Source organism: Notothenia coriiceps, unplaced genomic scaffold (assembly GCF_000735185.1).
Source record: "Notothenia coriiceps isolate Sejong01 unplaced genomic scaffold, NC01 NC01_scaffold00034471, whole genome shotgun sequence".
NCBI classification, from domain to species: Eukaryota; Metazoa; Chordata; class Actinopteri; order Perciformes; family Nototheniidae; genus Notothenia; species Notothenia coriiceps.
In genome coordinates, this window is record NW_011367172.1 from 23,232 (window position 1) to 38,017 (window position 14,786).

The window sequence follows — 14,786 nt, forward strand, 5'->3', positions numbered from 1 at the left end:
GTCTCGTACGTACGTAGTACGTTACGTACGTACTACCGTACTACGTACGTACGTACGTACGTACGTACGTACGTACTACGTACGTACTACGACTACACACACACACACACACGACACAGACACACACACACACACACACACACACACACACACACACACACACACACACACACACACACACACACACACACACACACACACACACTAACAGCTGCAGTGGACAGGACAGGATGGCCAACAGCTTTCAGATGTCATCTTACGGAGGCACGTATCCAGACATTTTAGCTTACACTAAAAAGTGATAAGCAATGAAAAACAGGGTTCCTTGTGTATTACAGAGATGAGAGGAGGCTGGAGAGTGTAGCCGTACACTACAATCATCCAGGCCATCTTCAGAGCTGTAACATGAGCCTTTGCACCCACATCTCCCTTCATCAGTGCCTGGACCAGAATGCCTTTATTGGTAGTGTTTACAGCCCTGCAAGGGCAGTATCTATTCAGACAATCAGTAACAGTATGTCTGTCGCAGTGAGAAGAAAATATATAGAAAGATACATTACCTTAACTGAACTGTATGTACATTGGGTTTTAACTTAAATAAAAATGGAAGTGTTAGTGATCTGTATTGTTTGTTTGACACCGTTAAGAAAATACACTAACATGATGAATGATCCTTTTCTTACCGAGTTTCTTTGAGGAGACTCAGAGCCACTGGGCCTCTTGGCTTTTTGTGCCAGCGATGTGCCAAACCTCAAGGCCTCGTACACAGGGTCCACTTTGTTTCCACAGGCTTTAGAAAATAAGACAACATTAGAGCTAATGGCAAACAAATGTTAAGCTTTCTGATTAGCTATGAGGTGCACTAAAAAACTGAAACGTTGACTTAAATTAAATGTGTTATGTCAACAAATGTTACATTACTGTATTGGGTTAGTTGAAACCAAACTAATTAAGTTAAGGTTAGTACCGGTATATTTATATAGCACATTTCATACACAACACGAGCCTAACATTTTATATATTATTACAACTCACTTTTCACCCTAATACAGTTATGTGAAATTTGTTGACATAATACATTTAATTGATTGTTGTGATTTACAATTCTATCACAACGAGTTAGAAAATCTTTAAAACAGGAAGTGCAAAAATGGCTCCAAAAGAGTTGAGAAAAGTATTTTTGCTTTACAGCATGTGAACGTATCATGGAGATTTAAGCTGCTCACCGATGGGCATGACTTCTTTGATGCAGCCATACTGTTCCTGGATCAGTAATGGAGAGCTGTAGTACCGCCGAAAGCCTTTTGGCTGAAACACAGACAGGGAAAAAGGAGAGAGACAGGCGACAGACATTAGAGACAAATCAATATGCAGCTCCGCAGGCAGCTCAGCGGCCTGACACTGAAATACTGCACGTAACTCTGCTGTCGTTTGTGAGAACATCTGACGGGGATAAAGCTCTGCCGCACTGAATGTCAGACGTCACTGATGAGTCAAAGCAACTGTTTTTCACTGCAGACTGAGAAACAATCAATACCTGAAATATCTCTTTAAATAAATACTAATACTATTTGATGCAAGTAATTAAATAATGGTGACTTAATCCACAGTAATTTATAATGACTAATGAATTCATAAATCCAAATTGGTTTAGGATCAGTAGGTAGGTTACTGAAATAAAATGTGTATTGAGTAATTTAGTGTATATTTCTAAACTGTTTTCAATGATTAGGAGAGAATATTTTAAAAAGTATAATTGAATAATATAATAATTTTGAACACTTATGAACCCATTTTGATAACAAACAGACAGTCATTTAAATGATTATTGCATTACTTTTCATATCAGTAAACAACATTGCACCAATAGCATGGTGTCTCTAGCAGCCTTTGAACACAACTTGAGAATTACATCCATCAGCAAAGCCTTGAATTTAAGTTTTAGTTGTATATTTATGACAAACAGAGTTAAAAATGCAAGAGAAGACTATGTGTCATATGTCAAGTTGTCCACCGAAATGAACCTGACTAGAAAAACATTTCAGAAATTCATGGTCAGCATTTATCTGCCTGTCAAGTCCTCATCCAATCTCCAAAGGCACTCAAACATTTATCATTTATAAATCCATTATCCATCCAGTAAATACTACCCAACAGTTTTAAATCGTGGGTAGATAAAGAAGAAAGACAATGGAAATCTTCTTGTTCCATAAGATCTGAGCACACTGGGTAATGATTAATGTATATATGTTCAGGGTTTTTTTTCTCTTTGTGATTTCATTTTCATCCATTTATTCTTGAGTGGATGTGAGCATTAGTGTTGGACACCTACATCTCACAGCACTGCCTTTTTTCAGTTTGTTTACATTTTATTTATTCAAGTGGCAGGCGGTAAAATATTCATTGCTAATCATCAGTTGTCATGAATTATTCTTTTGACACTTCTGATGTGAAACACAGAAAAAAGCCAGCCTCGAGCTTTAAAGCCCATCTCGAAAACTGATTCTAGGGAGATCTTGAAAAAAGTCATAGACGCCTTTCTTATTAGAAAATAATCTGTATACACAACAATAAAAACAGGGGGAGATTATGAGTTTGACGAAGCTGAAGGTGAAGTTCAGGAAGGTTGCGTTACCAAATTGTTGACACACAAGTGCTGTTGAATACTACATTTATTTAAAAAAACTTCATTTGATATGAATTAATTGTGACTGTATCAGTAAGGAACTCCATGAAAGAAAAGCGACACACTGGTTTCATGGTAAATAAAGATTCAGAGCATGAGGTAATTTTACTTCTTTGCTAAACTATTCTCAAGCCAAGAGAAACAAGCATGGCTGCTGAAGTGTCCAAGTTTAGAATAAGTCGAAATTAGAGCCGTGCTCCACTGGGAAAACTTCCTTTTTTATGCTTGATCTCTCAACCTCATTTTCCACTCCTCAGAGTCGATCATGTCTAAATGCCTCATCCCTTAAGCAGCTAGTGGAAAGACATCACAACAGGAAGGGGAAAAGACTGCCTGTACTGTGACTATTTCCTCTATATAATTTCCATATGACGTACTTTATTCTTGCTGATTGACATTTGCTTATTCCAAATCGCCTCAAATGATTCCAGTTCAATTGTAGGGAAGGGATTATCCAAATACTGTGGGGAACAGAGTATGAAAGGTATGAAATCACACTTAATTTGATCTGACAGTCTCCCTTTCTTCTCAGTGTGGGATGAGTGCGGATGACTAAAGAGTCCCAGTCCACTCCTCACTGCCAGTTTGCTCCACGGCAATGGAAGTGAAAGCAATTTTTTTTTTGGTGTTTTTTTTTTCCAGTAAAAACACTCACAGACCAACAACGCCTGGTTCGCCTTTTAATGCAGGTTCACAGATGATGAGTGATCACATTAGAGCTTTAAATCTCTCATATAATTACATATCACTTAATTATAATAACTATGCTGGTACGAGTGTGTGGTTTTACAGCTGTGAGGTTATTAAAGTTCAGGGTCAATGCCTCTGACTTGTGATGTAACAGCACTGAAAAGCTGACGTATTGACTGTACCAACTATTAAATCAAATATTTTATGAGGCAGTTTTGCTCTAGTTCTTTATGTCAACAAGTAGGAACATTTAAATTCAACCTACAGTATAAGCTCTATCCAAACAGTTTGCCTCTGCTTTTGCTCACGTTTATTGCTCATTAACAGAGTAATTAATATCAAACAACTCTGGGAAGTAAATTGCTGGAATTATATCAGCGTAGATGTATTTTATTAGATAACATTGCATGAAAGGTGAATGATGTTAACCTTTCCTCTTATCAGCTTTTCAGGGACAAATCAAAGGCAGCTTTCAGTATGTTTGAAACCAATCACTGATCACTAATAAATACCGCCAACTTCCACATTGTTGTGATATTGAACTAGAATCTCATTGTGTCTTATAGAAAATGTAAAGGCTCAAGTTGAATAAATGATGTGATAAATATTCCAAATATTATTTTACAACCCCTAATTTGATGACCAGGGCTTGACTTACATATTAAAAAAGACATCAAGGCAAAGGTGAGATTGTGAAATGCCAAAACATATCATAAAACTGTTACGTGTGAACTCTTCAACAGCTGTTATAAAACTGCTTTTGGGTGATTGATCCTGTTTCAATGGTCTAATGCTGGCAGCAGAACTTAACGGACGTCAGCAGTTATTTTACTTCGTTGATATTATCTAAGACTCAGAGTGATGATATAACGATGATCAGCGAAGAGGATGGACAGATGTAACAGCAAGCTCACACAAAGTGTGATTTCTGAATAAGCACATTCTGGTGGGAAAGACACAAGGCCAACTATAATATGTCTGTTTTGGTTTCTGTCAAAAAGACATCAGTAACTAAAAGCTCAGTCTCCCAAACTGTTGACAGTAAAGTGGCAAAAGTGGTACATTGTGACCTGGTGTCTTTTACTTTTCTGTGTCATGCATCTCACCAGTTTGCCCATGCAGCGCTGCTGTCCCACTCCGTTTTCACACTTGTGGTGGAGGCTCATCTTGCAGGCTTTGCAGCGGAGGCCGTGCTTTGCTGTGTTTCCCGCCAGGAACACCACATGCTTGGCTGTTGTACCTGATGCACACACAAAAGGTTTAAGAGGTTAAGACAGGATCTGTCAGGAGCTGGACTCGAATGGGGCTCCTAAGTGAACAGTAAATCCCAAACAGAAAGGCAGAGGCATGGAAAATGTTGTTCAGATGTCCTTCACATTCATTTATTCATCGTCACACTTGTTGCAAGCTTAGAATTTCTGGAGTTTTTCCCGGGGTGCACTAGGGGAAAACTGGGAAGAGACATGTGGAATATTTTAACAGTGATACAAAACGTGATGTGCAATTTTAGCAAAACCATTTTAACAAAACAGACTGTGACTGAGTGGTATCTGCCCCATGAGAACACTTTTTAAATTGCTGCCTGTGTGCAGTTTACCCTCTCTTATTAATACCTGACTCACAGTCGCTACAATAAATGAAGATTAATCTGAATTTACTGCAAAAATATTTGTGTGTGCATTTGTGCAGAGGTGTGTGAATGAGTAACAAATGAATATGCAGAGAGAGAAAAATAAAGTAATACTAATGAGAAAGATAGTCTTGTTCAGAGTGGAGATTGTAGAGAAAGGTGAAAGCATAGAATAAAGTAAATCACATGTCAACATCATCAGATGGTATCAAAGTTGTCTTTAAAAAGGGATCACTGGGCTGGGGCTCTGTTATTGTGTGTGTTTGTGAGAAAGACATACAACAAAAGAGAAAGAGCTGCATACAGTAGGTAGGTATGTGTAAGTTGGCATGTTTGAGGAGTGAAAGTGAAGTGCAATGTCACCGCAGGGAATCAAACTTTCACTGTTCATCTTACAGATTTCATTAAAATAAGTTTGTCACCAGAATTAAAAGTCACGTAGCTCAAGTTTACTCTTTAAAAAGGTATTGGCAGTTTAAATGACACATAGGCTCACTAAAACATTGTGAAACTACAGTTTTAACCATGAAACATTGAAGACTATATCCCTGCCCAGGGCCATTAAAAATAATGATGATTGGGGTTGGCTGTACAAAAAAAAGATAATCATATATCATTTCATAATCCAAAGCATCCAGGTTTACGACACACATATAAAAACTGTCAAATTATACATCCCCACAAAATCATATAAGGAGAGATTATCATAGACTATGTATATTTATGTTACACGATTATAGGACAAAAAATACCACTTGTAGCCAGCAGTTTATCGTTTGATGGTTGTTGGCAGGAGAGGAAAGTGTTACTACTGCACACAGTACTGAGAGTCCCAGTGCAGTTATTAGTTACAGTCCGGCAGCTATGCACCTCCAGCTCTTTATTGATCAATCAATGAGCCCTGCTCTGGTATACTGTCTGCATGCGTGTGTACAAAAATATGGACATAAGGATTCATTGACCTCATTCAGTGTCGGTGAGAGTGCAGGGAGAATATACGTTTCATCACTGAAAGGTTGTCAACTTTGTCCATGATGTGATGTGAGTGAATGGGCATTGAAGCAAGAAAAATACTTTCTCAGTTTGACGAGCAGGGTTAAGAGGGTCATTGAGCAAGAACACTGTAAAGATGTAACCGAGCAGAAAACACAAGAAAAAACACAACAGACTGTCAAGGCAACCTAAGGTACAAAGCCCCTTGTGCAGTTTCCTGATTCAACACAGAGGGAAATAAATCTATGCTGTTATGTGAACTGGTGTCACAGCTAGTATCTGGAGCTGGGCAGCAGTGACAAGATCTCAGTAATGGGTGGAAAACTCTATCTGTATTCTCCATTTAAATCTCTGGTGTCGCCCGGGTGAGCCTCCCTGCTGCAGAGCTGCCGGAGTTAGTTAACCTGAGACAGAAACCGCGAGAAATGTGATCCCAGACTGAACCTCACATGGGTTAGCTGCACATCACAACAACAACAACAAAACAAAAACAGTACGAGCAATAAGTACAACCTGCACCAATTTTCCGGTCACACTATTAAAGGTCAACTGATTATGTTTAACGAACACTTGGAGTTTCTTTCTCCCTCATGTCTGTAAAATGTTCTCTCTGGCATCTTTAGGAAACCCTGGATTGACTTCCTGTCCGTCTTTCTGGATGCTCAGGGACAGGAAGCAAATGAAGAAGCTCTTGACAAGGAGTTGTTGATTGGCTTGTTTGGGCTGAGTCGTTCCAACATGGAGGAATAATGAGACGCCTCCATGTTAACTCATAACAGCTAATAAGGTAACAAACCACAGTGTTTCACAAGTTGCTGACATTGTCCACCTTCAGTAATGGCTGGGTAATGACGTAAGTGTGTGTGTTTAGTTACGTTTTCCTCCAGGCTCAGAGAGGGTCCTTAAAGCAGTGCAGCTGCAGAGAAAGAGAGTCACAGCGCTGCTCTCTCTGGCATTTGCTCTTACTTGGCTACTCTGCTTTTAAAGCTAATACTTCATTTATGCTGCAGAGGTCCTGCCAGATTGTACATACCTTCTACATCTTGTTTCTCTTTTTTATTCCCACACAGTCTTTCCCCCCTCCTCAATTTCCCACTCTTCCTCCCCACAGCGTCTCTCACTGCACACCCTCCATACAATAGCCCAACATTGATCCATTAAGCCACTGTTGTTACTTCACGCCTCATGATTTCCTAACCTTCATCGTGACAATAACTCCTCCACCTCCTGATCTCCATAAGCTCTGCGAAAACACTGACCGGGGCAGCTTTCTTTGGTTTATTTGCAGATTTAATTCGTTTCTCAAACAGTCATTGGAAAAGCTGTCGACACTGAACAAAAACTATTTCCTCATCTTAAAACTAAATCTGTCTAGAATGTTGAATACTAGTACACACTTCTTACACAGCATATGTGTGTGTGTCTGATATGTGTTAATGCAGGGAGAAGAAGTAAAGCCTCACATTCATTCATGTCTACAACCCAATCTCTGACCACAGATTAATTTCTCTGCAGTCAAACAAACCTGTCATCTCAGGGATTTCCTAGCACAGATTTATGCACGTTATTCAAGTGAGATTACTGTCCTTCATGGTAGATTATATCAACTCGTTTTATTCATTAATCCAGGAATTTAGATGCCTTGCTTTGAGGCATTTGAAGCATCTTGTAAGTATATTACTGCCTAACCCCTTAAAGTGTATGAAGTATATCAGTAATTATTGACTGACGGGTGATTTTTTGTAATTTAAAAATATCAGAGATTTCGAAGGACAGAATGTATATGTTCAGAGTTCTGGTATTAATAGCCAATAAAAGAATTACAATAAACTGGCTTAAACCCTACCTTGGACCAATGGACACAAAGACTTGTACACTGTATGGAAAATATAAAAGTGAAACTACAACTCAAGATGGAAGTGTATTTCTAGAAATGGTCACCTTTTATAAAAGGTATTTAGCAAAGTAAACATATTGTAAACATTTAATTGGACTCTCTGTATGTCTTTTACTTTTGTATTGATAATTGCTTTTTTACGTTGTATTTCTTGATTATATAATACATTTATTATATAACTGTATTATATTGTAACTGTACCATGTTGTGTGAGACTCACTGTCAAGGAACTTGTTCTAATAAATGTTCAAAAAGAATATCCGAAATGTTCATCTGCGTATTACTCTCAGACAGTACAGTATGTACTTTTAGAAAGTTTCTGCACAAGTACTGTTCAACCGGCTCCTTGTTTGGAATGTGTTACGATTTTATAACCTAAAATCTATAAATACATTTTTTAAGCCTTCGCAGTAAATTATTTTGACGCTCCATCAGGCACAAGTAACTATCCCGTTCACTCATGTAGACATTGATTTAATAAGCATTTTTCTGCAAGGATCCGCAATCAATATCTCAGCATAAGGCTGTACTCGATCAGAGCAGTTTTATATACCGGTGGACCTAACTCATTGTGAGCCTAAAAACAAAACGCTAGCTTTCATGGAAAAAAGGCTGCACACTGAACATAGCATTTAACCCGTGTAATGATTAGGAAAACTACATTGGATGAGACACAAAAATAGCGAGGTCACCTTGGGATAAATACGGGAAGAAGTGATAGAACATGCAAACCAAAGACACTTCTTTGTTACTGAAACTGCTTTTTTTAAAACAAGTCTTCTCTGAGCTTGCCTAAAAACAAATCTAAAGACACAAACTATTTACCCGTGACTTTTTCTTACCATAGTATATTTAGCCTTTGGACACAAGTAATCCAATATGCACTACGTCTACATTAAGTATGATAAGCTTTATTTAAAATATTTAAAATCTTTGAACTCAATATCATAGATGTGCAGATCAGTGCAGTGCAACAAATATCTAAAATAGTGGATATTTAGCACTATTTTTGTGTTTTTCTGATTCTACAAACATGATATAAGTCTATATTTCATGTGATGGCAAAATGTAAAAGTTATACTGTAACATACTTCTCCATATCAGATTTCTGAACAATCTTCACTTTTTGGGTGATTTTCTCCTAATTATATCAGATTAAGGGCACATCTGGGTTTAAGGCTCAGCCCACCCACAAAGGTGTTTTCCATAAACCTGGCTGATTAGACTAGAAATTAAATGCAGCTACGCTTAACTCTTTTATAAGCTAATAATAAAGAACAGCGTGGATGTTCTGCCCCTTACAGATGTAACAAATCTAACAGGAGGAAGAGAGGGAGATGTCAATCAAGCACGAGATCTAATCAAACTGAAAACACCTGTGTGATGGACTGAGGGTGTATACTGGCTTTACCTCTCTTCTTTAGACTGGGTTTGAGTACATTTCTAGATACACAAAAGGGGACTCCTTTTGTGACAAAGCAGAGTCAGAGTAATAGCCATTTCTATTATGGATGACGTGTTTAATTTGCACAGGCTTTCATATTAAGAGATCCTCCTTCAGGAAAAACAAAAGGTGGGTGTTTAATGTACCAGGCTATCTTTTGCTATATTACCATTCTGCTATTAATCTACATGTGGCTGTATATAGGGTGTATTATAAATATTGAAACAGTAACCTTGATGAAGATTAAACCTTGAGTTAAAATAAGTGTTAATCCATTTAAGGATCAACATGTCCCTTCCATTTCCAATGATATACTATATTATTTAAGATTAAGGTGGTGAATATGTAAAGTTATTTTGGGTTTTTATCTACACCATTAAACTGACAAATTAACACATTTATATGTATTCCTATATTTATATTTAGTCTGCTGTACACTTATATTCATTGAATTACAAGAAGCATTTCACTTCGGAGAACCTTATCCACATCTACGAATCATCGATAATTATAATACACTTGTACTTCTTCAACTCCGTAAGCTTTCTAATGAATTGCCATTAGGATGAATTAATCACAGTTTGCTTGTACTTGTACAGTTTAAGTATCTTTTAACACAACTATGTGTCTCCTGTGAGCCGCCCTTGATTCTGGATGTCAAGAGTCGGACTATGACAGCACCATGAACACACACATGCAAGATAGTATGTTAAAATTAACACAGGACAAATTAAGAAGAAGGCTGCATCTTCCTTCATGATTGGACCAGAGGGATCAGCACCTTTCACAGGACCTTACATCATCCTTTCACTATCATTATCCATTCAAGGCCTCAGCCACTGGAAACCCCACACAGGCAACACCCCCATTAGTCTGACAAAAACTAGATTGTTTCAATTATGCAACGAAAAGCAAAGACTGTTGGCACACTGATACAGTGATATATATATATATATATATATTCATGTATTTGTTCAACCTGCCCACATTGTCACTGGTCTGTCGTCCTCTATCTGCTGTGGTATCAGGGGCTAGTTGGGCAGATGGTTCGGGGAGCAGCTATCATTATCAATCAGCAGATGCCCTGAGACACAAAGTCCTAGTGGTCCCTCTGAACCGATAGTTAACAAGGAGGGGGGGGGGGGCAGCCAGAGAAAACAGAACATCTGGCAGGGGGAGAACAGGTAGAGCAGCTGGCTATCTGACACCTCGGCCGACAGATGGAGGAACCTGGCTCAGCGTGCCAAAAAGAAAAGGATGGAGATACTATGGTCCCAAGTCTGTTGGTCGAGATGGATGCTCTGTATCAGGTGCCTTAATTAGTGTTTTTATGAATATGGCTTCTGTGTTCAAAATGTTTTAAGGATGATAAAAAATCAAGGTTGGCGTCCAAACCGTATGTGCATATTATTGCATATTTATAACTCTCTAATTGTAATTCTGATGTTGGAGCCTTTTTATGTATAACTTCATCAGGTTATCTGATGAAGGCCTCATTAAGAAAAGGTTATTCTCAATGCTTTGATTGCAAAGTTCATCTGATGATGTGCAGGATTCTTTTTCTCCTACGATCTTAGTTAGATACTCTGCTTCCACTAATGAAGGAGGGAGGCGGTGTAACCATACCTACGATCATGTGGTTGCAGACGTCACAGAACGTGGGCTTCTTGAAGATGTGCTCCATGAAGCAGTGTCCTGCCGAGTCTACCTGCAGCGGGTTGCGTATCTGGGACCGTGAGTTGGGGGGGGGAGCGGAGGGGATGGCTGGAGGGACGGGTGGGATGGGCAGGTGGGTGGTGTGCGGCGGGGCCATGTTGCAGAGATGTCCCGTGCTGCTGCTCACGTCTGAGAGCAGCTCCGTCTTGTTGTCGTTGCTGTTTCGGAAGAAGTTGTCCGCGCTCTTGCTGCGCATGGTCTTGGTCTTGAAGGACAAGGAGCGTTTTAGTCTCTGCAGCTGAAAAAAAGAGAAAAAAATGTCAATGCAAATGGAGGGAGGAAGAGAAAAAGACAGAGTATAAATGAGGAGAGAGAAGAATTCAGCAGAACTGAGTGAAGCAAATCAATTTCTATAACAACCCTAATAGATTACGAGCTGAGTCTGTAAAACCTCCAGGCAAATGTCTCAGCGTCTGATGGCTGATAAAAGACTATTGCGAGGTGCAACTTATCACCTCTGAGTGGAAAACCTTCAATGTTTCCTACCTGGAAGGTAATGTGATATTCTGGTTAGAGCAATGCATCATATCAACACTTTTCCTCTCACACTGTGTTTTCATATCTGTCAGCAGCCTTCATTAATCTCCTCAGGGCCCTTTATGACAGTAATGCAATTCATAACACTCCACACTGACAACTCCTCATTTAACCTCCCAGTGTGATCTTCCTCCTCTGTGAAACCCATTTAATTCTGGGCTTAAACACGTAATAAAGAATCTTTAAGCTCCTCTAATGAGATGTTATGGTTATGATTTCCGGATGGTGCGGCTGCAAGTCTCTCATTGCAGAAACATGTTATTTAAGCACATCATACCCTAGCACACAGAACAGGCCTGCATGTATAACTAAAGAGATAAACAGGTGAGGTTTCTCTGCGGTGTGCAGAAGGGTTAAACCGTTTGTTTTAAAGTATTAGCTTTGCACACACAGACAGTTTACATCAACTGATTCTGAGCCGAGTTGACTCATATTCCATCGCACACTTTAACTACAATACAATTAATTGAAAACTGCCATTGTTATTGCATTATTGTTGACTTACAAGCCTGAACACATTGTTTAGAGAGCTTCCCATTGCAGCTTTGGTGTGGTGAAGATCAATAATTCAACGGGTCAGGAAACAATCAATTTAGAGCCATTACCGCCCACACAGGAATGCACATCAGACATGAACATAGAGCACACACACTGTAACCTCTCTCACATGGCTTTCACACACCCTGAAAAGGAAAACTGTGGTCAGGCATAAATTAAATTAAATTGTTCATCACCTTTCCTGAGGTTGGAATTCTGCTTACATTGTAGTTTTTTAGAAAAGATGTGATGGAAAAGATACTACACATCGTTCCTTACATGAACATGTAAAAAATAAAAGATCTCTAAATCAGAAAAGTGAGCATGCATCAAGGAGCTCATGCTGTGATTGATGTCCTCAAATCTATAAGAGCTGTGATTTATCAAAAAGCAGGAATGGTTAATATGGGCTGGAATTGGTTATGAAAAATAATATAGATAGAAATATTTTAAATAATAAGTAAAAATAACATTCCAGTTATAGCTTGAGATCATTAAGATAATTTAAAATAAACTCATTAACTGATGCAGCCTATAAACAAAGATTGCCCTCTATGGTGAACTAATTTCTATGTGGCATTAACGTCACTAAGTGATCCATCTTATGAAGCAGGAAAAGTTGTAACGCAAAACTATTTTTATCTTTATGTACATGCAGGTATGATGGACTAAATCAGCAGATCGCTACAGTTTACACAAGAGTGGAGGCTCACCTTGCGCTTCTGATGTTCAGGCCTCACAGTATTCTTTAAGGAAGAATAAAAACACAAACAAAGCTTCACTTAAAAAGGTAGAAAACGTTTTCAGCTTAAAGTGGAACTCGTCCTACTTGTACTGCATGTAAGGAAGACTCAACATGTTCCTCTCAATTTTGTTTGTCTTTCCGACGTTCTACTACCGTTGGATGTTAGAAGAAGTTTTATGGTTTGGCAGAGGCTTTATGTGCAATGTCAGCCAGGAAGAAGAACTCTTTTAAAATGTGACCAGCTGTGCCAAAAAAAGAGCTCACATGCACACGCTTCAAGAGACACAATAGTCAAAGAGGAAAGCATGTCTATGATTCCGGAAAAACACCAACAAAAAACTGTTTCCGTTCACAAACTGATGGAAAATAATGAAGAGACTTATACATCTCATCTGTCCTGTGCAGGCGTTTTGGGAGACAGCATAGGGAGCTGATAGCCATCCACTAACATGATGACTTAATATTGTAATGCTAATTGTAGTAGTCTGGGCATCATGTGACCCAAATAGATGGCAAAACGCCTGAGGCAGCTGTGGATATCTATCACACAGCGTACTTTCCTAAATCAGCCACAAGTAGAAGGAACAAACCCAAATGGCCCTTACTGTACAGTGTACAAATAATACTATTGCATTGCTTCTTTTACCAAAACACAATGAACCTATTTTTAGGCTGACATGGGGCTTGAAATAGCCTTACCATCATCAATTATCTAGCAAAAATGAATCTTAATACCATAATAATAATAATAATAATAATAATAAACTCTATTTATGTAAGTCATATGTGTTTATAAAGTAGTCTAATATAGATCTAAAGTTTTGTTTTTTTAATGATTGAACAACATCATGATCGTATTTGAATGATGCTGTAACACCCTGAGGAGGTCTGTTTACCTCATAATGAGTCTGTGGTGACTCTTCGTGCCACTTTAAATGTGTTTGCTGTCCTATTTGTGCAGCTGCTGATTCTTTTTGAAGTCATCGGTATGGTATCCTCTTTAAATTTAAACAGTTAAGGCTGTTGGATGTGTTTAAAAGGCAGATCGGCGTGCCAGTTAGTGATCAAAAGTGACAAGTATGTTGAGGTTTGTGTTAGCTGCCTGTTGAGTCCGTTTTATTGTCCTGTTGAAAGAAGTTTGTTTGCCCTGCTCTATTAATAAGACTTGGACTGATGCTGATCCCACAGTATATCTGTCTATCCCGGGGGATGGTGGTTATAGTAAATAATAAGAGGACAGACAGTCTTACCTTGGTTTCCTGCTGGCTGGAGTCCGTTGTCGGGGCTTTTGGTTTCTCAATCTGGTCATGATCTTCCTCGTTGCCCCCACTTTCGTCCTGAATCATGTTGGCCGGTGGGATCATCCTCTCTTTTTGGGATCACTAGAAAGAACTGTTGCTCTGCGGAGTTTGTTTCCTCCCCAAACTGTTTACATCGTTTCCAATCCACAACAGTCACAGTGACTCGAGGACACGAGGAGGAAAGTCATCCAGACCCAATACTGCTGCAGTTGTTAAAGGGGGATCCGAGTTTCACCTGCCGGCAGGAAAATATCAGAAAGACGTGATGAGGCCCTGGAAATAAAGGGCTTTCCGAGACAAAAGTTAAGACTTAGTCCGGTTACGCATTGAAAGTGTCCCGTCCTTCTAACGGAGGCTCTAGCGTGTATCGTGTCGTCGTGCGTAATGCTGCCGAGACATCTCCAAGTGTGTCCACGCTGCGCGGAACACACTGCCTGTACTCAGAGGGGCGGAGAGCGAGCAGAGGGAGGGAAGGATCGGGAAGGACGAGGGAAAGTACACAAGCACTGACTGCATCATGCCAAAATGTAGACCGAAGACACAGTCAGAGGGAAAAAGAGAAACAACCATATGGTCAAAATGAATCACTGCAAAATAAAAAAAAGATAAG

At 39.1% G+C, this 14,786-nt stretch overlaps 1 protein-coding gene across 1 annotated transcript; it reads right to left on the bottom strand.

The window, feature by feature from the left end:
* Window positions 1-561: 561 nt before the first annotated feature.
* LOC104962202 (SH3 and cysteine-rich domain-containing protein-like) lies at window positions 562-14,578 on the bottom strand. The gene is made up of 7 exons (XM_010790609.1): window positions 14,126-14,578; window positions 12,844-12,876; window positions 10,967-11,294; window positions 4,483-4,616; window positions 1,227-1,308; window positions 684-790; window positions 562-570 (listed from the first exon to the last, which is right to left on the bottom strand). The coding sequence occupies exons 1-7, from the start codon at window positions 14,237-14,239 to the stop codon at window positions 562-564; spliced, it is 807 nt and encodes a 268-aa protein (XP_010788911.1). The 5' UTR covers window positions 14,240-14,578.
* Window positions 14,579-14,786: the final 208 nt, after the last annotated feature.

Excerpts from the sequence above, each read along its gene's own strand:
- LOC104962202 (XM_010790609.1), bottom strand. The coding sequence starts at position 14,239 with ATGATCCCACCGGCCAACATGATTCAGGACGAAAGTGGGGGCAACGAG. Across the intron at positions 1,309-4,482 it reads AGCGCTGCATGGGCAAACTG|CCAAAAGGCTTTCGGCGGTA; the intron begins GTGAGATGCATG and ends TCTGTGTTTCAG. Across the intron at positions 791-1,226 it reads CAAAGAAGTCATGCCCATCG|CCTGTGGAAACAAAGTGGAC; the intron begins GTGAGCAGCTTA and ends TATTTTCTAAAG.